Source organism: Otolemur garnettii, unplaced genomic scaffold (genome assembly GCF_000181295.1).
Source record: "Otolemur garnettii isolate 467f Iridium unplaced genomic scaffold, OtoGar3 scaffold00031, whole genome shotgun sequence".
In the NCBI taxonomy this organism is placed as follows: domain Eukaryota; kingdom Metazoa; phylum Chordata; class Mammalia; order Primates; family Galagidae; genus Otolemur; species Otolemur garnettii.
Window position 1 is genome coordinate 623,492 of NW_003852426.1, and position 22,723 is coordinate 646,214.

At 44.7% G+C, this 22,723-nt stretch overlaps 1 protein-coding gene and 3 pseudogenes across 1 annotated transcript; 3 read left to right on the plus strand and 1 right to left on the minus strand.

The window, feature by feature from the left end:
• LOC105886917 overlaps window positions 1-22,723 on the plus strand; it is a 57,562-nt pseudogene that overhangs the window by 25,655 nt on the left and 9,184 nt on the right.
• Window positions 8,392-10,738, plus strand: LOC100946825 (HLA class I histocompatibility antigen, A-36 alpha chain). The gene is given in 4 exon segments (XM_023512768.1): window positions 8,392-8,473; window positions 8,602-8,898; window positions 9,117-9,392; window positions 10,212-10,738. Coding segments are annotated over 4 exon segments (960 nt in total). The 5' UTR covers window positions 8,392-8,400; the 3' UTR covers window positions 10,526-10,738.
• On the minus strand, window positions 17,029-19,080 carry LOC100947136 (annotated as a pseudogene).
• LOC111725062 lies at window positions 17,471-17,935 on the plus strand (annotated as a pseudogene).

A 22,723-nucleotide genomic window follows, 5' to 3' on the forward strand; every position in this document is an offset into this window, starting at 1 on the left:
GCTTGAGCCCAGGAGTTGGAGGTTGCTGTGAGCTGTGATGCCACCGCACTTTACCCAGGGGGATAGCTTGAGGCTCCGTCTCAAAAAAAAAAAAATGTTTGCATATCAATAAAAGATTTGATTTCTCTGTCAATTTTAAAGCTTAGCTTAGCAGGATATAGAATTCTGGGTTGGAAGTTGTTCTGTTTAAGTAGATTAAAGATAGATGACCATTCTCTTCTGGCTTGAAAGTTTCATTAGAGAAGTCTGCAGTCACCCTGATAGATTTGCCCCTGTAGGTCAGTTGGCGCTTAGTCTTGGCAGCTTGCAAAATCTTTTCTTTTGTCATGACTTTAGATAGATTCATCACAATGTGCCTTGGAGGAGCTCTATTTGAGTTGAGGTGACCAGGGGACCGACATCCCTTTGAAAGGAGTATGTCAGAATCTTTGGTGATATTTGGGAAAATTTTGTTTATAATATTCTCTAGAATGGCTTCCATTCCTTTGGGACATTCTTCTTCCCCTTCTGTGATACCTATAACTCATATGTTTGAATGCTTCATAGAGTCCCATAATTCTGTCAGTGAATGTTCTGCTTTCTCGCTCTTCTTTTCTACCTCTTTAACTATCTGAGTTATCTCAATAGGTTTATCCTCTACCTCTGAAATTCTTTCTTCTGCATGATCTAATCTGTCATTGATACTTTCTAATGTATCCTTAAGTTCCCTAATTGACTGCTTCAGTTCCTTCAGCTCTGCCATATCCTTTTTATATTCTTCATATCATTCAGCTCTTATTTGATTCTGTTTTTGGATTTCCTTTTGGTTGTTTTCCACTTTCCCAGCAATTTCCTTCATTGTTTTTTGACTGTTTTCCACTTTCTCAGCAATTTATTTCATTGTTTTTTGATTGTTTTCTGCTTTCTCAGCAATTTCCTTTATTGTTTTCATCATCTGTATTTTAAATTCCTTTTCTGTCATTTCTAACATTTCTTTTTTTTTAATTTTTTTTATTTCAACTTTATTACTTTGAAGGGTTTTTTTTATTTTTTATTTTATTTTTTTTTTATTACTTCTTCCTCCTGTAGTGTTTTCTTGCCCCCCATGGAGCTGGAATCACAAGGTCCGGCTGTCTCGTTGTCCTGTTGTTGTTGTTGTAGAGACGGGGTCTCACTCTGGCTCATTTGGCTCAGGGGGGTCTTGGCTGGTCTCGAACCTCTGAGCACAGGTGATCCACCTGCCTCGGCCTCCCATAGCGCTGGGACTACAGGCGTGCGCCACCACGCCCGGCCTCTAACATTTCTTTATAGGCGGAATCCTCTGCTGTAGCTACCTCACGATCCCTAGAAGGGGTTACTCTGGACTGGTATGTCATGTTACCAGGATTTTTCTGCTGATTCTTCTTCATGAGTGCTTTCTTGTATCTGTTTCCTTACCCTGATTTTCCTTTCACTTCTTCTTGCTCTTTAAGTTACTGTACCACTGGCCTAAAGTTTTAATGAGTCCTTTTGGAAAAAAATGATGCTGTGTTTTGTATGGAACCAGAAAAAAAAAAACCATATAGCCAACACAGTTCTTAGTAATAAAAACAAAGCCAGGCTTTTAAAATCACCATACCAGATTTTAGCCTGTATTACGAGGCCATAGTCTCAAGACAGCATGGTACTGGCACAAAAATAGAGACATAGACATTTAGAATTGAATAGAAAACCAGGAAATGAAACCAACAACTTACAACCACCTAATCTTCAATAAACCAAACAAGAGCATCCACTGGGGGAAAGACTCCCTACTCAATAAATGGTGCTGGGAGAATTGGATATCCACATGTAAAAGACTGAAACTGGACCTGCACTTTTCTCCATTCACAAAAATTGATTCAAGATGGATAAAGGACTTAAATTTAAGGCATGAAATGATAAAAATCCTCAAAGAAAGAATAGGAAAAACACTGGAAGATACCGGCCTGGGGAAAGACTTTATGAGAAAGACTGTCATGGTAATAGCAACAACAGCAATAATAAACAAATTGGATTTAATTAAACTGAAAAGCTTCTGTATACCCAAGGAGATATCAAGGCAAATAGACAACATACCCAATGGAAAAGGATATTTGCATATTTTGAATCAGAAAAGCTTAATAACCAGGATCTATACAAAACTTCAATTAATCCATTGGAAAAAACCAACAATCCCATACATAAATGTGTAAGAGAGATGAATAGAATCTTCTCTCAAGACAACAGATGAAAAAAAAAAAAAAGAAAAAAGAAAGGAAAAAAAAGACAACAGACAAATGGCTAGCAAACATATGAAAAAATGTATATCATCCCAAATTATTAGAGAAATGCAAATTAAAACCACCCTGAGATATCATCTAACCCCAGTGAGAATGGCCTATATCACAAAATCTCAAAACTGCAGATGCTACCGCAGATGTGGAGAGAAAGGAACACTTTTACACTGCTGGTGGGACTACTAACTAATACAACCTTTTTGGAAGCAAGTATGGAGAAACCTCAAAGAACTCAACCTAGACCTCCCGTTTGATCCTGTAATCCCATTACTGGGCATTTATCCAGAAGGAAAAAAAAACTTTTATTATAAAAACACTTATACTAGGCTATTTATCGCAACCAAATTTACAATCGCTAAAATGTAGAAACAGCCTAAATGTCCTTCAACCCAGGAGTGGAGTGGTAAGTTGTGGTATATGTATACCATGGAATATTATTCAGCCATTTTTAAAAATGGAGATTTTGCAGCATTTGTACTAACCTGGATGGAGGTGGAACACATTATTCTTAGTGAAGCATCACAGGAATGGAGAAGTATGAATCCTATGTATTCAACTTTGATATGAGGACAATTAATGACATGGTGGGGCATGGGGGAAGGGGAGACCAGACAGAGAAGGAGGTAGGGGGTGAGGGAAAGGAAAAGAAGAAAAAAGAAAAGAAAATAGTGACTAATTCTCACATAAATTGGATTTAATTTTGACCAAAGTACATTACTTAAACATTAATTTTTAATTCAACCTGGTAATATGCTGTTTAGGATATTGTAAACTCATTTGTAAGTTAAATATGTTTGTAATTTCCCCTTTATAATAATATATTTTCTCCAATTTTAACATCAGGCTGGCTCGGCCTGTGGCTCAAGTGGTTAAGGCGCCAGCCACGTACACCCAAGGTGGCGGGTTCGAATCCAGCCCAGGACCACCAAACAACAATGATGGCTGCAACCAAAAAATAGCCAGACGTTGTGGCAGGCGCCTGTGGTCCCAGCTACTTGGGAGGCTGAGGCAGGAGACTCGCTTGAGCCCAGGAGTTGGAGGTTGCTGTGAGCTGTGATGCCATGACACTCTACCCAGGGGGACAGCTTGAGGCTCTGTCTCAAAAAAAAAAATTATAATAACACTAGTAGTAATAAAAATAAAAGTAATTATAATGATAAAAAAAGATTTGGCATGATCTGTTTTTTGAAATTATCTTCTATTTTTATTTATAAATACTCGTTGTCTATTTTTTGAAATTTTGGAAAAAAATAAGAAGTTAACTGATGGCTCTATGCTGAATCTCAAAGTCAAAGCATTCTATGATAGACATACTCTTATGTGACAAGGTGAATGTTACTTTTTTGCATTATTATTATTATCACTGCTCAATATTTTGTTGCAGCAATAGTCTGATTTCTTTTCTGAATGTACTTATCTTCGTTCGTTCTTTACGTGGCTTTTGTTTCTAGTCCTTATCTTAAACATTGTTACTGTTACTAAATTTTAAAAAAGGGAAAAAAAAGTTTTTAAATGGTATGTGGGTCAAATGGTTCTCAGTAGACTAAAACAGGGATGTTGACTGTTACTTTGGATGAGAATGACTGGCCACTTTGGTTTCTGCAGAAAATACTGGTTTCAGCAGTCCGGAAACAGCTCAGTTCCAAAATTGAATTTAGAGTTGGGTGACCAGATTTTAACATTTGTAAAGCTGGACAACATGGGGGAGGTGTGGACGGGACAGGGCAGGGCCTGACAACAATGCAAACTTTGATAAGCAGTTCTTGATAATCACTTCTCAACAATTATTTGTTATTATTACAGTTTAACATTATAAAATTAACAAAAATAATATAAAACTCATATTCTGGCAAAATAGTCACATGGCAGCCGAAAACCATATATTCTGTTCCTGTTCTCCCACCTGTTCATGCATTCTTTCCAAAAATCGGGACTTTTTTAAAACGCCACAGGATGTGGGACAAATTATTCAAAAGCGGGATGTCTGGTCACCCTAATTTAGAGGGACATCTCCAGGCACTCATAGAATATTGGCCTAGAACACACCTAAATCCAATAGATGAAGAAGAAAATGAAGCAAACCATGTAAATGGAGAGCAGGAGAACCGACACAGGAGGGAAATGCATATTTTCCAGGGCATCACATACACCCTGTGGTCTTTGTGAAGCTGGAGGGCCACACACTGTCTGCAGGCTGCTCTGCCAGATTCCAGGATTGAAACAGAATCAATGCTTCTTAATGAGACAGTGCCACAATGGGTAATTGACATGGAAAAAATGTACCCAAATTTAACAAAATTCTTTTCTGCCTCCAACCTCATGCATTTTGGAGAGCAAAACTCTTAAAAAAGGTAGACTCAGGTGGCACCTGTGGCTCAGTGAGTAGGGTGCCAGCCCCATATACCAAGGGTGGCGGGTTCAAACTCGGCCCTGGCCAAACTGCAACAAAAAACAGCCGGGTGTTGTGGCCAGCACCTGTAGTCCCAGCTACTTGGGAGGCTGAGGCAGGAGAATTGCCTAAGCCCAGGAGTTGGAGGTTGCTGTGAGCTGTGACTTCACAGCACTCTACCAAGGGTAGGAAGTGAGACTCTATCTCTAAAAAAAAAAAAAGTAGACTCTCTGCTAGTGACATGATTCAAGTCCAGAAAGTTATGCAACATGTTTACGAGTGGTGGTGACACTGCCCTCCACTACCAGCAGAAGTCCACATGAAGGGTGGGCTGGTGCTCCTGGGTATTCATTACTACCTTCCTCTATAGTAAAATTAGTTCTAGAAAGCAAACAGAGCCCAAACAGGAGCAAGACTCCTAACAGCCAACTTGGTATGGACTGAAATTATATTTCAATTGAACTGATTAATTCAGATGTAAAATACCAGAGATGCCAAAAATATGCATACACATTTTAAGTGATCTTGTTGGAAGTAAAGTCGATCATTCCCCAGAAGTATACAGAAGTATGTGTGTAGGTACACTTAACCAGTAATGATACCTTCAATTCAACTTCAAAAAGTAATACATAGATAACATCTCTTAAAATGTGTAAACATTTTTTGGCATCCTCTGTAGAAACCAGTCTCCATGTGTAAACTGTCCTCAAAGGAGCAGAGTCAAGAGCAGAAGATCTCTCTCAAGCAGACACTGTCTTGCGAGATATGCAGAGAACTGATAACAGGCCAGTGCAGACTTTGCTTCCCTTTTTTTTGTTTCAAAGGACCTTTTTTTTTGAGACAGAGTCTCACTATGTCACCCTCGGTAGAGTGTCATGGTGTGGCAGCTCACAGCAGCCTCAAATGCTTGGGCTTAAGTGACTCTTTTGCCTCAGCCTCCATAGTAGCTAAGGGACTACAGGCACCCACCACAACACCCGGATATATATATATATATATATATATTTTGTAGTTGTCATTGTTGTTTAGGAGGCCCAGGCCAGGTTTGAACCCACCAGCCCCAGAATAGTGGCTAGTGCTGACCCATGTTTCAAAGGACTTTTATCTTTGTCTGTTAGCACTTGTTAGTGACACATTGGTCAGGCCACACCTGTCACTGTGTTTTGACCTCAAATCCATACACTCTGTAGCTTGTCTAAGAGAGTACATTCCATTCATACAGTAGCTATGGAGGCTTTTGGGCAGCGCCTGTGGCTCAAAGGAGTAGGACGTCGGCCCAATATGCCAGAGATGATGAGTTCAAACCCAGCCCCGGCCAAAAACTGCAAAAAAAAGAAAAAAAAAGGGAATAGCTATGGAGGCTTTTTCCAAGTTAGTCATTTAAAAAAAACTGAAATTGTTTTTACCATTTAAGATAGTTGTTTTTGCTTTTGTTTTTTGTTTGTTTGTTGAGACTAAGTCTCACTCTGTCACCCTGAGTAGAATGCCACGGTGTCACAGCTCACAGTAACCTCAAACTCCTGGGTTTGAACAATCCTATTGCCTAGCCTAGCCTCTAGAGTAGCTGGGACTATAGGCACCCATCATAACACCCAGCTAATTTTTTTTTCTCTATTTTTAGTAAAGATGGGTCTCACTCTTGCTCAGGCTGGTCTTGAATTCTTGAACTTAAGCAATCCACCACCATCACCCCACTCCCAGCCTCCCAGAATACTAGGATTATAGTATGAGGCACTGCACCTGCCAAAGATACTTATTTTTTAAAGAGAATTTGCTGTTGCACAATTTTTGAACCAGCTCACCTTATAGTAAATGATTAATGTTGGGCTTGTTTTTAATACTGCGTCTCACATATGTTCTTGTAGGAAGATGTATTGGAAATTCCAGGTGCTAGAACCACAGCACTTGGACTGCTGGGCCAGAGTTTGCACAGTCCATACCTACCAATGCTGCACCCCCACCCCAATAATGCCCTGGCTATGCAGAAGCCCCACGGAGGTGCAGCTGCTTCACCCATCTCCCGTGTCCAATGCTATTTGCAGGCAAAGCCAGCTGAGACCACAGGTTCTTGCTCTTGATGAGCAGCATGACATCATCAAAACTTCAGCATGGTGAAAAAAATATTTTTTTTTTTTTGAGACAGAGCCTCAAGCTGTCACCCTGTGTACAGTACTATGGCATCACAGCTCACAGCAATCTCCAACTTCTGGGCTTAAGCGATTCTCTTGCCTTAGCCTCCCAAGCAGCTGGGACTACAGGCACCCTCCCCAACTCCTGGCTACTTTAGGGTTGTAGTTGTCATTGTTGTTTGGCAGGCCCAGGCTGGATTCAAACCTGTCAGCTCTGGTGTATGTGGCTGGCACCTAAGCCACTTGAGCCCCAGGCACTGAGCCAGCATGGTGACATTTTAATTTCATTCTAATGTTACTTAGAACTTATGATGTCAGATGCTGGCTGCAGGAAGTCAGTGGTTAGTGTGCTGGCCCCACACCCCAGGGGTGCCAAATTTGAAACTCTGCTGGCCTGATTAACAACAACAATAATGAAAACCAATGGTGTCAGAATAAAGGAATATCAGAGCGTTAATTTGGTGTCCATGACCTGGGAGTATACATATTTTGGTTCTCCAAAGATCATATGCAGGTTTTATTGTATCTGTATCCTGATCTTCTTTTCTCTGTTCCTTCTAACAATCTAAAGCTTTCTTAGAATCACTTGGATCTTGTACAGAATATCACTTATTGGGGATAAACACTTCAACTCTTGGCAGAAAATACTCTGAATTTCCCCAAAGTCATTTATATTCAGAATAGACCAATGGTCCACCCCCACAAAATTGCATAAAACAAGCCTCCTGTAGAAAGTCAGAAGCACATGTGCCTTCAGAGGCAGCTTATCCAGTCTCATTGCCTTCCCAGCTTGTGTGTGGCCTGTCCCCACAATAGCAGGAACTGGGAGGTGGTAGGGGGTAGGGTTTTTTCTTTTCTACATCTTCACAGGTTCAGCTGGGGGCACATGATGGGCCCAGGTCTACACCTTACTTACTATTTGAGATATTCTGACTCACACAATGGCAAAGACAGGCTTGCCTCACTGCTGGTCAGCTTCCTTTGAAAAGTGGACAAGCCATTTGCTTCCGGCATTGTGAAGAAGTGAGCAAAGACCTGACCACGTTTCCAATGGGCTGAATAGTCATTCTCCCTTCTTCAGAGAGCAACCAGCTTCTTTAAAAGAAAAAAAGGCTCAGAGCCTGTAGCTCAAGCAGCTAAGGCACCAGCCACATACACAGAACCTTCCAGCCCGGGACTGGCAAACAACAATGACAACTACAACCAAAAAATAGCCGGGCCTTGTGGAAGGCACCTGTAGTCCCAGCTACTTGGGAGGCAGAGGCAAGAGAATCGCTTAAGCCCAGGAGCTGGAGGTTGCTGTGAGCTGTGATGCCACGGAACTCTACCCAGGGCGACAGCTTGAGGCTCTGTCTCAAGAAAAAAGAAAAAAAAGTCCTTTCTATTTTTCTGTTGGATACAACAGTGTACTTTTGGTGCATAGGGTGGAGAGGCAGAATATTTGTCTCCGGAGTTTCATTTCTCTAACACTGCGTCCTTCCTCCACCTCCAGTTCTCATACCCATTGGGTGTCGCGATTCGAAGAAGCCAATCAGCATCTTCGCGGTTCCTAGTTATAAGGTCCCCACAGACAAACCCGGATTCAGCGTCTCCCCAGACCCCTAGGATGAAGGTCACGGCGCCCCGAACCCTCCTCCTGCTACTCTCCGGGGTCCTGGTCCTGACCGAGACCTAGGCGGGTGAGTGCTGGCTCGGAGGGAAACGGTCTCTGCAGGGGTAGCCAGGGGACGGCCTGGCGGGGACGCAGGACCCAGGGACCCGCGCCGGGAGGAGGGTCGGGCGGAGTCTCAGCCCCTTTCGCCCCCAGGGTCACACTCTCTGCGGTATTTCCACACCTCTGTGTCCCGGCCCGGCCGCGGGGAGCCCCGCTTCATCGAAGTCGGCTACGTGGACAACACGCAGTTCGTGCGGTTTGACAGCTACGCGGAGAATCCGAGGATGGAGCCGCGGGCGCCGTGGATAGAGCGGGAGGGGCCGGAATATTGGGACGAGCAGACACGGCGCGCCAAGGGCCACTCACAGACTTTCTGAGCGAACTTGAGGACCCTCTGCGGCTACTACAACCAGAGCGAGGACGATGAGCGACCCCGGGCCCCGGGTGCAGGTTAGGATTCCTCTCCGTCCCCCATGGACGGGCCAGGGTCTTCCAGGTCTCTAGATCGGAGCTCATCTCGAGCCGTGGGATTTACCGGACCCTTGAAGACTATTCAACCCTTGAAGAATTAGAAGAAGTTCCCTCCGATTTCTCTCTGGGTTGAAGTTGGAGGGGGGTGGGGTCTGAGGGAGCGCCGCTGACCGCGAGGCGGGGCGAGGAGGGGCCAGAGTCTGACACTCTGCAGTGGATGCACGGCTGCGACGTGGGACCGGACGGGCGCTTCCTCCGCGGGTACGAGCAGGTCGCCTACGATGATGCGGATTATCTCTTCCTGAACGAGGACCTGCGCTCCTGGACCGCGGCGAACCCAGCAGCTCAGATCTCAAAGCACAAATCAGATATGACTGGTGAGGCGGAGTTCCAGAGGGCCTACCTGGAGGAAGAATGCGTGGAGTGGCTCCGCAGATACCTGGACAGCGGGAAGGACGCGCTGCAGCGCTCGGGTACGAGGGACTTGGGGCCCATCTCCTTTGACCAGGGGCTGTGCCAGTAGCCAGCAGCCCTCCAGAAAGTGGAGGAAAATAGGACAGAGCCAATATATCGCTCCTCGCTGGAATCGGGAGAGGAAGTCCACTTGGGTTTCTTGATTCTGTACCAGAGCGCGCCTCACCCAAAGGGCCTGCCCTTCTCTGAGAGGCAATTAAGGAATCCAGTCTCTCTGAGGATGCACAGGGAGACCACCCTTGAAATAACTCATCAGCGGTTCTCTTTGTCTCTGCCAGCAATCCCTAGGGACTTTCAGGCCTTTTCTCTGCCCAGCTCCTGTATCTCTCAAAGTCTCACCCTTGCTTTTCTAAGTGAACTCGGACTCCACCCAGGTCAGGACCACAAGTCCTCCTTGTCCGCCAGAGAGACCTGGTGCCTCCTACACTAGGCTATCTCATCACAATTCTAGAACTTTCTAGTGAATAGGGGATTATCCCAGATGCCTGAGTTCAAGCTGGTAACTAGGAGTTTTTTCCCCGTTTGAGTTTTGTTTTGTTTCGTTTTCCAGTTTAATACAAGGGTACAGATGATTAGGTTACTTTATTTGTGTTTGTTAGGTAAAGTCCAAGTTGTAGTTGTGCCCCTCACCCAGGAGATGTGCCATAGATTCCTGCATTGTGCCTGTTGGGTGAGAGCACACCAGTCGCACTGGTGGCTAAGTTCTATGCTCCCCTCTCCCAGCCTAATTGACCTGTTCCTTCTTAGGATGATCAAGAGTATGGGTGGAGTGTCTCATGAAAAATGCAAATGTTTCTTAATTTACTGATCCTTCTCAGACCCCCCAAACACATATATCACCCACCACACAGTCTCTGACTGTGAGGCCATCCTGAGATGCTGGGCCCTGGGCTTCTACCCTGCAAAGATCACACTGACCTGGCAGCAGGATGGGGAGGACCAGACCAACAACACAGAGCTTACAGAGACCAGGCCTGCAGGGGATGGAACCTTCCAGAAGTGGGCAGCTGTGGTGGTCCCTTCTAGAGAGGAGCAGAGATATACCTGCCATGTGCAACACGAAGGGCTTCAGGAGCCCCTCACCCTGAGATTGGGTAAGGAGAGGGATGGAGAGGGTGTTATGTCTTCTTGAGGAAAGCCCTCCAGCTGGCTCAGGGCTAAGGCTTAGGGTTGAAAGATAAGTCAACATGACCTCTGAGAGAAAATCCCCTAGGTTCCACCAAAGCTGCACCACCTCTTTACCTGCTCTGAGTCTTTCTTTCCCTGTCTGTACAAAGGATGCATATTGGGTTCATCATGGATTTGCCCTGAAGATTAATTAATTCTATATGTAAAATATACATTATTGACCAAGCCTTCTTAAGTGCCTACTATTCATAGCTAATGTTATATTGATTAAACCATTTTAGTTGTTTCCATTCCTTTGTTTTTAGAAATCGCAATTCAAGGAATATCCTTGTTATATATTTTCGAAAACATATGTGAATATCTTCTTAGGATAAATTCCTAGAAGAGAATTTTTTTTTTTTTGAAGCAGAAACTCACTTTGTATCCCTGGGTAGAGTGTTGTTGTGTGATAGCTCACAGCAACCTCAAACTCTTGGGCTCAAATGAGTGATCCCCTTGCCTCAGCCTCCTGAGTAGCTGGTACTACAGGCACCCACCACAGTACCCGGCTATTTTTAGAGATGGAATCTCACTCTGGCTCAGGCTGGTCTCAAACTCATGAACTCAGGCAGTTCACCTGCCTCATTCTCCCAGAGTGCTAGGATTACAGGTGTGAATGAGCCCAGACCTAGACGAGAAATTTTTGTGTCAAAATTTAAACACATTATATTCTTGATACATTTTACAATAATTTTATGTTATGTATATTTTTATATTTTATATTTATAATTTTATATCAGTGCTTAATCCCATCAACTTTTATGACAGTACATTTTCCCTATACTTTGATCCATACTATTATCACTGAGTTTCATCTTTGCTAAGCTAAGAGATTTTAAATTTTATTTCCGTTTCATAGTCCACATTTTAATTTTGTTCACATTTGTTTATTCCTAACATAAACATTTGTTTGATATTTTCATTTTTCTATCCCAAGTTGCATTCTAATATTCATTAACCATTTTCTAAATGGGATGTTAAGTATTTTAAAATATTGAATTTAAGGGGGAAAAAGCAGCCTCTCTGACACTAGGCCCAGAGCTAGCCTGATGTTCTTTGTTAAACCCTGTCATTCTCCTGTTGGACATAAATCATCTCACAAAACACCAACATCAGACAAGGTCATTCTGAGATGATGCTAAAGTGACATAAAACAAGTACACTTCACAGATTTGTCTAAGCACTCTTCCTTCTGATATGAACGGCTGACCCTTCTCTACTAATTACAGTTTTAACCTTCTCTAGTCCACCTTCCCTAGAGATAAGATTTTTTTTTTTTTTGGCACCCGCAGCCAGGCCGCTTGGCGGGCAGGGGCCCGGGCAGCAGGGGCGGCCCGGCCTCAGCTCTACCTTGGCGGTGCGGGCTGCTCGGGTGAGGCGCCCAGACACCGGCGCAGGCTCGGCCGCGGCCCCGCCCCCCGCTCTCCCCGCCCCAGGCGCCCGGCGCGGGCTGCGCTAGGCTGAGCGGCTGGGCCCACAGGCGGCCATGGCGGCGGGCGCCGGGGCCAGGCCGGGGCCGCGCTGGCTGAAGGCGCTGGGCTAGCCGCTGAGCGCGGCGCGGCTGCGGCGACTGGAGGAGCACCGCTACAGCGCGACCGGCGTCTCGCTGCTCTAGCCGCCTCTGCAGCTCTATGGACCTGGCTGCTCCACTAGATCCCGCTCTGGATGGCGCCCAGCTCCATCACCCTCCTCGGGCTAGTCATCAACATGCTCACCACGCTCGTGCTCATCTCCTACTGCCCCACGGCCACCGAGGAAGTAGGGCTAGCCGCCCGCCCGCAGCCCGCGCCTCGGCGGCAGCGGAGGGAAACCCCCAACTGCTGTCCCCAGGAGCCCCAAATTCCCCGGGTGCACTGCGGGCGGGTCTCTGGAGGCGCCTCCAGCCGCTCGGGGAGCGCAGTGACTCCCCGCGCGGCTGAGCCTCTAGGGCAGCTGAGGGACCGACACGGCCACTGCCCCCGCGCGGTATCCGCCCCGAGCCTCTCCCGATCTGCCTGGAGAGACTGTCACGCCGCTACCCCAGACCCGTGACCCCTCCCCGCCTCCCTGTGCAGCGGAGGGGCTGTCAAAGTCACTGCCCCAGTCCCATGCCTGCACAGATCCTCCCTCCCGAGCCAGAGGACAGCCTGCCCGGCCGGTGCCAACCTCTGGGGTGAACCTGCAGTCGGGTACTCAACACCCCTGTATCCTGGCACAGGACTTGCAGCCGGGTGGGCCAAACCTAAGATGCTCTTTCGATACTTTGATAATCGTCCGTTTCTCTAAGGTTGTGCTAGTGATCCTGAAATTACTGCTGATACTGATCAAAGACAAGGTACTTTTAAGAGACGTCTTCTTTGCTTCATTGACTTTTTCATGAAAAACAAACTGTTACCAAAATGATAATCCTTATCACGACCCAGGGATCATAAAAACCACCACATTTTATTAGCAATAGTTACATTTGACCTATATCCAAAAACAACAGTAAATAATGTGGGTTTTGGACAACTGTTAAGCAGACGCAACCCTTGGGCTGAGTGTGGAGGGCTAGAGGGCAGAGCTGGGTTCACTCCCATCTGTAGCTTATAGTATAAGTGATAAATACTACTTGGCACACTCTGTGTCATTTCTTTCTTTGCCCTCCTAATAGTGAAGTCCCTTTATAATTATCTTTGAGTATCAATCCAGTGGCGGACTAATGGAGTTGAAGTTGAATAGCAGGAATACAATGGGACTACTGTATGCCTGACATTCGTGCATCCGTTTCAAAAAAAAAATATTTCATGGAGGCTACATTTAAAAAAATACCTTGACATTTTGTCTGGTATGTTTACTATATATTTCTTAGCAGACATTCTCATTGTTTTTCCTCATTGCTATTCATTTACATAGTGTTTGGAAAAAGAAGCTGCTCTAGTTTTTGGCTTTTGCGCCCCAGTTTCCAGAATTTCCCAGAGTGTATCTGAATGAAAAGACCCTGAGTTGGAAGTGAGGGTTGGCTTCTGACTAGCTCAGCTGCCACAGACCTGCTGGGTCTGTTTTCCCATGTGTCAAATAGAAAATAATGCCTCCTAAACCAGTTTCTGAAGGATGCAGGGGGAAGCAAACGATATCCCAGATAAATGTAGGGAATTATAATTTGCTCAGTAAATTAAAAATATTAGTCAATGCATTAAAAATATTACTGTTATTAAACAGTGCCCTGAAATGCATAAAAGTTTAGTTTTGATTGGTTCTAAATTCAGCTAACATTATTTGGATATTTCTGATGTTGCCAATGTTACTATTAATTTAAGAACCATTTGTTGCACATATAAAGAGCAGGGCATACAAACAAGTCCTGGGGCTTCTTTATAGGGGGGTGGAGGGGTGCTTGATAGAAGAGAGAGATTTATGATTAGTTTTTAGGCTCAGCCTCATGTGGAAAAAAGGAAGATGGCTGTAGGGATCTGAAGCACTTAAAAAAAATAAAAAATTAGAATGGTCCAACAAGGGGATATCAGGGTTAAAATAATAAGGTAAAACTAGAAAAATTTTCAAAATATATGCCATTAGATCCTGCATATGCTTCTAAGTGACGGAAACATTGAAAATATCATTTCAAGATCCACACTGCTTGTTTGGTAAAGTCCAGCAGTAGTGTGAAGAGCATAGCAGTTAGGGGCTGTTCTGCTCTAAGGTCATGGAACTAATAAATGACAGGACCAGGTAGGGTTCAAATCTAAGTTGGTCTGACTCCAAAGCTCATGTTCTTTTTACTGTATACTGCCACCTTCTCATTTGGAGTCCTTGCTTTTTTCTATGTGCTACGTAGGAAAAATATCTTGTGTTTTATATAATGCAGGTATATAAAGTGCTTTCACGTCCATGTCTGCATATGTGTCTTGTGTCAACCCAAAGAGGTGGGCAAGTTTTTTGCTTTCCTAGAATGGCCTTTTCTCCCTTGTCTCAGTATTTCTCCTATCTAGCTATCCTAAAGTAACAGTAATGTATGTTTTCATAAGAGGAAATTGTAGCCTGGAGAGGTTAAGTGACTTTAACCTGGCTTGGAACTTGTTTTCTGATTTTCAGACTTAAGGATTCATAGTGGTTTTCCATACTTGACAGATTACTTTCAGAAAGAGTCAGGAAAAAAAGCACAGAGTTTTTTGGATTTAGATCTTGGGCTTATCTATTCATATAGGCTATAATGCTGACTGTGTATCTGTAGTAATAAAAGTATTGGATAGGCAAAAAAAAAGATTTTTTTTTGAGACAGAGTTTTGCTATGTCACTCTTGGCAGAGTACCATGGCATTACAGCTCACATCAACCTCAAACTCTTGGGCTCAACAGATTCTCTTGCCTCAGCCTCCCAAGTAGCTAGGACCACCTAGCTAGGCACCTGCCACAATGCCTGGCTATTTTTTAGAGATGAGGTTTTACTCTGGCTCAGAGTGTTCTCCAACCTGTGAGCTCAGGCAATTCACCTGCCTCAGCCTCCCAGAGTGCTGAGATTACAGGCATGAGCCACACGCGAGGCCTTCACTCCCTCACCATGTGATGCCCTATACCAGCAAGAAGGACCTCATCAGATGTAGCCCCAAAGAATATGGAGGAGCAGAAAAAGCACCTACAGATAGGTTCTGGGGAGGACTTAGAAGACGAGAAGACCAGGAAAAAGTTTAAACTCCTGATTGGTGAAGTGGTCATGACCAGAATGTTTACAGGAATGTGCACAGCTTTTTGTGGCTGCTCCTTCCATCACATTCTAGAGCCTAACAGGGCAGAATGATTTCCAGGGCCTACCAGGATGTCATCACCCAGGGCTACTCCCCACACCCTGGTGCAATGCTCCAGAGCCACCTTGGGTGTAGCTCCTGCCACAGCTTTGGCAGGTAAAAGTCATAAACCTTGGCAGCATCAATGTGGTGTTAATTCTGCAATCTTGCCAAAAGCATGAACTGTGGAGGCTCCATAGACTCCACTCAGATTTTAAAGATCTCATTGAAAGTCTGAGGGCCCAGGCAAAGATTTGTCATGGAAGAGGAGCCACCACAGTGATGACCTTACTAGAGCAATGCCAAGCAGAAATGTAGACAGGGAGTCTGCTGCAGAGAGTGCACACTGGGGCAATGCCTCGTAAAACTGTGGGACCAGCATTGCCCCCTGGCACCCTAGAACTGTGGAATCATGGGCAACACACAGCACCACACCTAGAAAAGCTTCAGGCACCAGACTCCATCCCATACAAGCAGCCACCTGGACTGTGACCAGATGGGGGACAGCCTGAGGCCTTCAGGGCCTAAGCTCTGCCCCAGTCTGTCCAAGAGATGGTCATGGAGTCCAAAGAATCTATTCTCCAGCTTTAAGACTTAATCTGTGCCCACCTGGGTTGTGCACTTGCTTACAGCCTGTTGCTCTTTTCTTTATCTTAGTCTCCTCAATTCTCAGCATTCTTTAACTTGTACTATCCACTTCCTCCTGCCACTCAATTTACACTGTCTCCCAGTGGTCATCTAAGACCTTTACTTGGTCTTCTTTGTGGTACCCGACACTACTCACACAACTCCCTCCCCCCATGGACACTTCCCTCCTTTGTCCCAGAGCACTGCTGAACACACTCCAGCCTGCTCAGTCACTTCCCCTCTCTCCACACATGCCTTGCCTCACCTTAGAACAAACCTCCAACAGAATCATCTTCATTTCCTTCACCTCCCAAGATGAGCTAAGGCAAACTCTGGGGTTAAAATGAAGGTGTGTTTGAGCATCACCTGCACTTCATTTGTGTGTTTTGCTCTTTATTATTTTGTTTTAAGTTTTCTCAAACCCTCCTTGGGCTTCCAGTGACATAATCAAGCCAGCCCTGAATTCCTTGGGCTACATTCTAGTTCTGGTCATGGCAACTTTCCCCTTCTCCCTGGTGAATCCCTGTAATTATCTAATCTCAATCTCCCAGATGATATCCACAGTGAAACTCGGCATGTGCAAAACCCGAACATACCTGGGTGTGAATTTTTACTCTGCCACTCCATGCCTGTGTGGCTTATGCCATGGGGCTTCGCCTGTGTGGACCCTAGTTCCTGTCTTTGACATGACAGTGCTTTGCTGGGAGGGTTAGATGGAGTATTATGTATCAAGTACCTGTGCTATGCTTTGAATGTATTGCCAAAAAGCATGTGTTGGAAACTTAATCATGAATGCAGCTGTGTTGGCAGGCAGGGACTTAAAGCAGGTATTTAGGACAGGAGGGCTCCATCCCATGAATGGATGAATGATAATTACAAAAGTTCAGTCTCTTTCAGGCTTATCCACCCACTTGCCTCTACCATGAGATGACATGGCAAAAATTCCCTCAGCACAAATTCCCTGTAGCTGGGACTACAGGAACCGCCTATTTTTTATTTTTATTATTATTTTTTGTTTGTTTGTTTGTTTGTTTAGGAGGCCCTGGCTGGCTTCGAACCCACCAGCCCCAGAGGATGTGGCCAGCACCCTAACCATTGAGCTACAGGTGCCCAGCCTCTACACTTCTTCTTTCAGATCCCCTTAGAATATTGTCTTTGGAAAACTCTAGTTCCTTCCTGATAACCATTTCTTTTCCATCAGTAGCTGCCTTTAATGCAGATTCAGTCACGAGATTTTCCTATTCTGTTCCAAAAAGCTCATAATACCTCAGGCTATGATTTCTGGATCAATAGACTGATCAACTGTATTTTATTGCAATACCATTTCACAATTTCTGTTTGACTTCTTATATCTGGACTTGGAACTGAAATTTACTTATCAAAATGACCAGGACAAATTAAGGCATTATCTAATGCCTCTGGGAAGTTCATGGCTCTTATGATGATAACCTTCATTGGGTTTAAAAACATTCATTTTGGCACTGCGACCCCCTTTCTCTTCCAGTCATAGGCACTTCGGCAGTTGCGGGGTGCAGTGCAGACATGGCCAAGTCCAAGAACCACACCACACACAGCCAGTCCCGACAGTGGCACAGAAATGGCAAGAAACCCCGATCACAAAGATATGAATCTCTTAAGGCGGTAGATCCAAAGTTCCTGAGGAACATGCACTTTACCAAGAAGCACAACAAGAAGGGCCTGAAGAAGATGCAGGCCAACAATGCCAAGCCTGTGAGTGCACGTGCTGAAGCTATCAAGGCCCTTGTAAAGCCCAAGGAGGTTAAGACCAAGATTCCAAAGGGTGCCAGCCATAAACTCAGTCAACTTACCTACATCGCCCACCCCAAGCTTGGGAAGCGTGCTCATGCACGCATTGCCAAGGATCTCAGGCTCTGCCGGCCAAAGGCCAAGGCCAAGGATCAAATGAAGGCCCTATCTGCTAATTCATCTACAGCTCCAGCTCAGGCTCCCAAAGGTGCCCAGACCCCCACAAAGGCTCCAGAGTAGAGGCATCTGTCTGCCATGAGGACAGACAAACTGGTGTGACCTCTAGGCTGCTGTCTATATGGGGCTGGGGTCCTCCTGTGCTATTTGTACAAATAAACCTGAGGCAGGATTTGTTAAAAAAAAATTCATTTCAACAAGAAGTTGATTTATAGTCTGACTTGAATATGGATGCATTGGAGAGTCAATTCTCTTCCCACCAACAGAATCGAATTCATCGATAAATATAACAGAGGAGCATTTGCTTTTGCTTCCCTAAAAATATTTCTGCCATGACTGGCTCCCACACCCACAACCATCTCAACAAATTCTGGTCCAGAAGTATAAAAAAGCAACCTTAGCTTCTTCTGCCATAGCTCAGGCAAGAAGTGTCTTTCCTGTCCCTGGTGATCCAGCTAAAAGAATTCCTTTTGGAAGCTTCCTTCCAAATTCTTGTGGACTTTTTAAGAACTCAGTAACTTCCTGTAATTCTTGTTCAGCTTCCTCTACCCCTTTTACATGTTCAAAGGTAACATTTTTCATCTGGACACACTCCACTGCAGAATCAGACCCTGTTGTTGCCCAGTAGACAAATAAAAATGGACTTTTTTATAAATCCATAAATAGCATAAATAGCAGCAGAACAAAGAGAATCAGATGGATTCACCTTAGGGAATCACTGGGTTTTTGAGTTAATGCTTAAGCCTTCAGAAAACCTTCTGCAAAACCAGTTTTAAATGCTTTCTGGTTAACTTCACGTATGTTTTTGATTTTCATGACAGTTTGTCCAAACTCTCAACATCTGATCCTTTGTCCTACAAAGGAAAACCCTTCGTGAATGATGGTGCCATGTTCTGTGTTTTGGTGAATCTTTCAGAGGTGGACTGCAGATGTCGTGTTCTTGATTTTAAAGTTTTGAAACCCCAAGACTGTATAAAACTGGCCAGTACTGAAGATCTGAACAAAGATTTGAAGAGCTCTTAAATGATGTCTGTATAAGCAAGAGGAACATAAGGGACTAAATATATCTAAGTAACCATATTTATTTTCAAAGAAGGACTGTGCAGAACATGAGATCTATGCCAATAGGAAGACATTTTTTTGCCTTTAGAAAATCCAGTAAGCAGATTTCCTCCCAGTTGATCAATCTGTCCAACTTTTCATTCAGATACTCCAAAGTCCCTTAAGTGTGGCCTCATTGCTGGGATCCTCATGCTCAGGAACTACATCTCAGTGTTGGTTTGAGAAACTGATGTTCCTCTGACAGAAACAGATGTGGAGTTTTTGGTGAATGGAAGGCATTAATGAGATCACTCACAGGACTTATAACCTCTAACTGTACATTCAGTTAATGGTAAATTCTCTTAAAATCAAAATTCTCTGTTGCCCAGGCTGGAGTTTAGTGGCTCCATCATATCTTACTGCAGCCTTGAATTCCTGGGCTCAAGCGATCCTTCTCCCTCAACCTCCAGATTAGCTGGGACTATAGGAGCATGCCACCACACCGAGCTAATTTTATTTTAGAGGTGGGGTCTCACAATTGCCCAGGCTGGAGTGCAGTGGTGTGACCATAGCACCCAAGAACTGAGCTTTCTCCTAGCAGCCCTGGCTTTACAGACTTGCCCTAAGAAAAATTCTCAGTAGCTTGCTGAGCAGGACACCCCACTCTCATCCCAGAACTCCTATTTTTAAGAACATTGTTGCTGTGGAGGAGAAATTTCACTTTTAGGAATACTCCTTCCATATGAAAGAGACTGCTTGAGAAAACTGGCTGTAACTTCTCACACTCCAGAGCCCAGGAGTTTGAAGTTGCTGTGAGCTATGATGATACCCTTGCATTCCTGCCTGGGCAACAGAGTGAGACTTTGTCTCAAAAAAAAAAAAAATTATAAACAGAAAGACTGAGTTCCTGGGAAATGTGGTGCCCACTGGGTGAAAGAAGGGAGTACATGGGAGCCATGAGCATAGGGACCAGGTGATCCCTTGGGCCTAGTGTAACCAGGTCACAAGCATGCATAAATACTCAAATTCCATAGTAATCAAACGTATGCAAATTTAAAGTTTAGTTTTGTAGAAAAATGTAAACAATCGGTTGAGAACATTTAATGAGAATGCTGGTCAAGTCCTATTCGCGGGTGGCATCTATCCTGTATCCTTCACAGGGTACCTTGTCCGAATCTTGTATCACAGGAAGCATTTTGCCTCCTGCTTGCTCTCTTGCTTCCTGTAATAGTGCACATGGCCTTACACGTCAGTTTCCAACCCACACTCTTCCCCCACCTCGGCCCACTAAGGCTAGCTCAAACTGTGCTCATTGCCTGAGATGTAAGGGGGTAACTGCTCTGGTAGTTTCCCCATTCTGAGTTTCAGTTTTAAGCAGTACTTCCGCTGAGCTCCTTTTATTAACACCTGGAGGATTTAGAGTGCAGTGGGGACCACGTGAGTGAAGGTTGCTGTGGCTTTAATTAAATGGAAGACAATATTTTTTTTGTTTTGCTTTTTGTTTTTTGAGAAGAGTCTCACTCTTTGCCCAGGCTGGAGTGCCGTGGAGTCATAGCTCACAACAACTTCAAACTACTGGGCACAGGTACCCTCCTGCCTCAGCCTCCTGAGTAGCTAGACTACATGCACTGGCACGACCAACACCTGGCTAATTGTTCTCTTTTTAGTAAAGATGAGGTCTCACTCTTGCTCAGACTAGTCTCTAACTAAGATTAGGGACCTAGTCTCTAACTGAGCTCAAGAATCCTCCTACCTTGGCCTCCCAGAGTGTTAGGATTACAGGCGTGAGTCACTACATGCAGCAGTGAAAGATAGTATGTCATAAAACTTGGAAATTGGAGGGAGGAAATGATTCAATTTCAAAACATCAAGACAGAACCCTAGGTGGGGCACAGTGGCTCACACCTGTAATCTTAGCACTTTGTGAGGCCAAGGCTGGAGGATCTTTTGAGCTCAGGAGTTAGAGACTAGTCTGAGCAAGAGTGAGATCCTGTCTCTACTAAAATAGAAAAACTAGCCAGGCCAGGCACGCTGGCTCCACCTATAATCCTAGCACTCTGGGAGGGAGGCCAAGTCATGTGGATTGCTTGAGCTCATGGGTTCCAGACCAGCCTGAGCAAGAGCGAGACCTCCACCTCTTAAAAAAAAAAAAAAAAGCCGGCATTGTAGCAGGTGCCTGTAAGACCAGCTCCTTAGGAGGCAAGAGAATCACTTGACCCCAGGAATTTGAGGTTGCTGTGAGCTCTGATACCACAGCGCTCTATGGAGGGTGACAAAGTGAAATTCTGTTTCAAGTTTAAAAAAAAAAAAAAGAAGAAGAAAAAAGAAAAGAAAAATTAGCTGGCATGGCCAGGTGCCTGTAGTCTCAGCTACTAGGGAGGCTGAGGACAGAGGATCGATTGAACCCAAGAGACCAAAGTTGCTGTGAGCTATGATGATGCCACAGCACTCTACCCTGGGTGACAAAGTGATACTGCATCTCAGAAAACAAAAAACAGCTGGGGTGCTAAAGTCCTCCAAGAGAATCTGCTGGGTTTGATTCACTGGCAGGGGCAATCAGTGCCCATTAGTGCCCAGATCAATAACATTCCCTACCTCAGTTTTAAGAAGCAGATTGGCAGGCATCTTTTCTCATACCCCTGGGAGTTAGCACCTGCTGTGGTGTAAAGTGTTTTTTCCTCTAGGAAAAAAAGAAACAGAACCCTATTTTAGTATGTTTGTTGCCAGGCTTTTTCCTTACATGTTTGACATGACCTCCATTTCCATTTTCAGAATATATTTAATACTTTTTTCCACTTAACATACATGCTATAGTTTTCCAGATTGCAGATTATCCTTTTAACTACTCCATGCTTTTTTTTTTATGTATACATTTACGTATTGCATTTCGGTGAAAAAGAAACGAAAGCTCTGAGAGATTTGTCCAGTGTCATAAACCCAACAAAGGAATGGGTCCCTGTGGGCCGCAGGCTGACCTGACGTGGGTTGCTGGAACTCTTCATTTCTCTGGAGACAAACTGCAACTGCACTTTTCCGGACAGCATTTATGGAATGCTTTCTGTTGGCTGCATATGACCTCTGGTTTCCTTCCTTCCCTTTTTCCTTCTCAGCCTCTGCAGTTTCTGTTCTTAAAAGGACCCTCCCACAGTTGTATAAAGAGTTGGAGTGAGTCAGGCTGCCCCACTGTGTGTTCAGAGTCCTGTTTGCCCACACAGCGAGGCGGGGGGAATATTGAAGAAGAAACCTGCACGCAGCAGAGAAAGGCTCTAACCTGGAACCTCAGGACATCTCACAGCTCAGGGATGACTTTCCAAAATCTCAGTGGGGCAGTTGCAGGCCCTTGCTCATCACAGAGCCCTCTGGCAAAGAAGGGCTGTGGTATAGACAAGAAGGACACTAGCAGATTACTTCTGAATTCTGCTACCTGGATGCCCATGAGAATCCCAGAATTCCCTGGCAAATAATGGGAGGGGAACAGTATGGAGATGTCTAATCCATCCTCTGATCTGTGACTATCTTCCTGGCCAGTCAAGGGTCCCCAGCTCTAAGAGGAGACTTTAATTAGAGAACTACATTAAGCTATACACATGTGCACTCGTATTCACACATTCTCTGTGGATGGATGAATAAGAAAACTCATTCCTACAAGGATCCATAGTCAAAATTCATGTCATCTGGCTTGGCGCCTGTGTGTCAAGTGGCTAAGGCGCCAGCCACATGCATCTAAGGTGGCGGGTTCGAATCCCCAGCCCGGGCCCACCAAACAACAATGATGGCTCCAACCAAAAAATGGCCAGGCGTTGTGGCGGG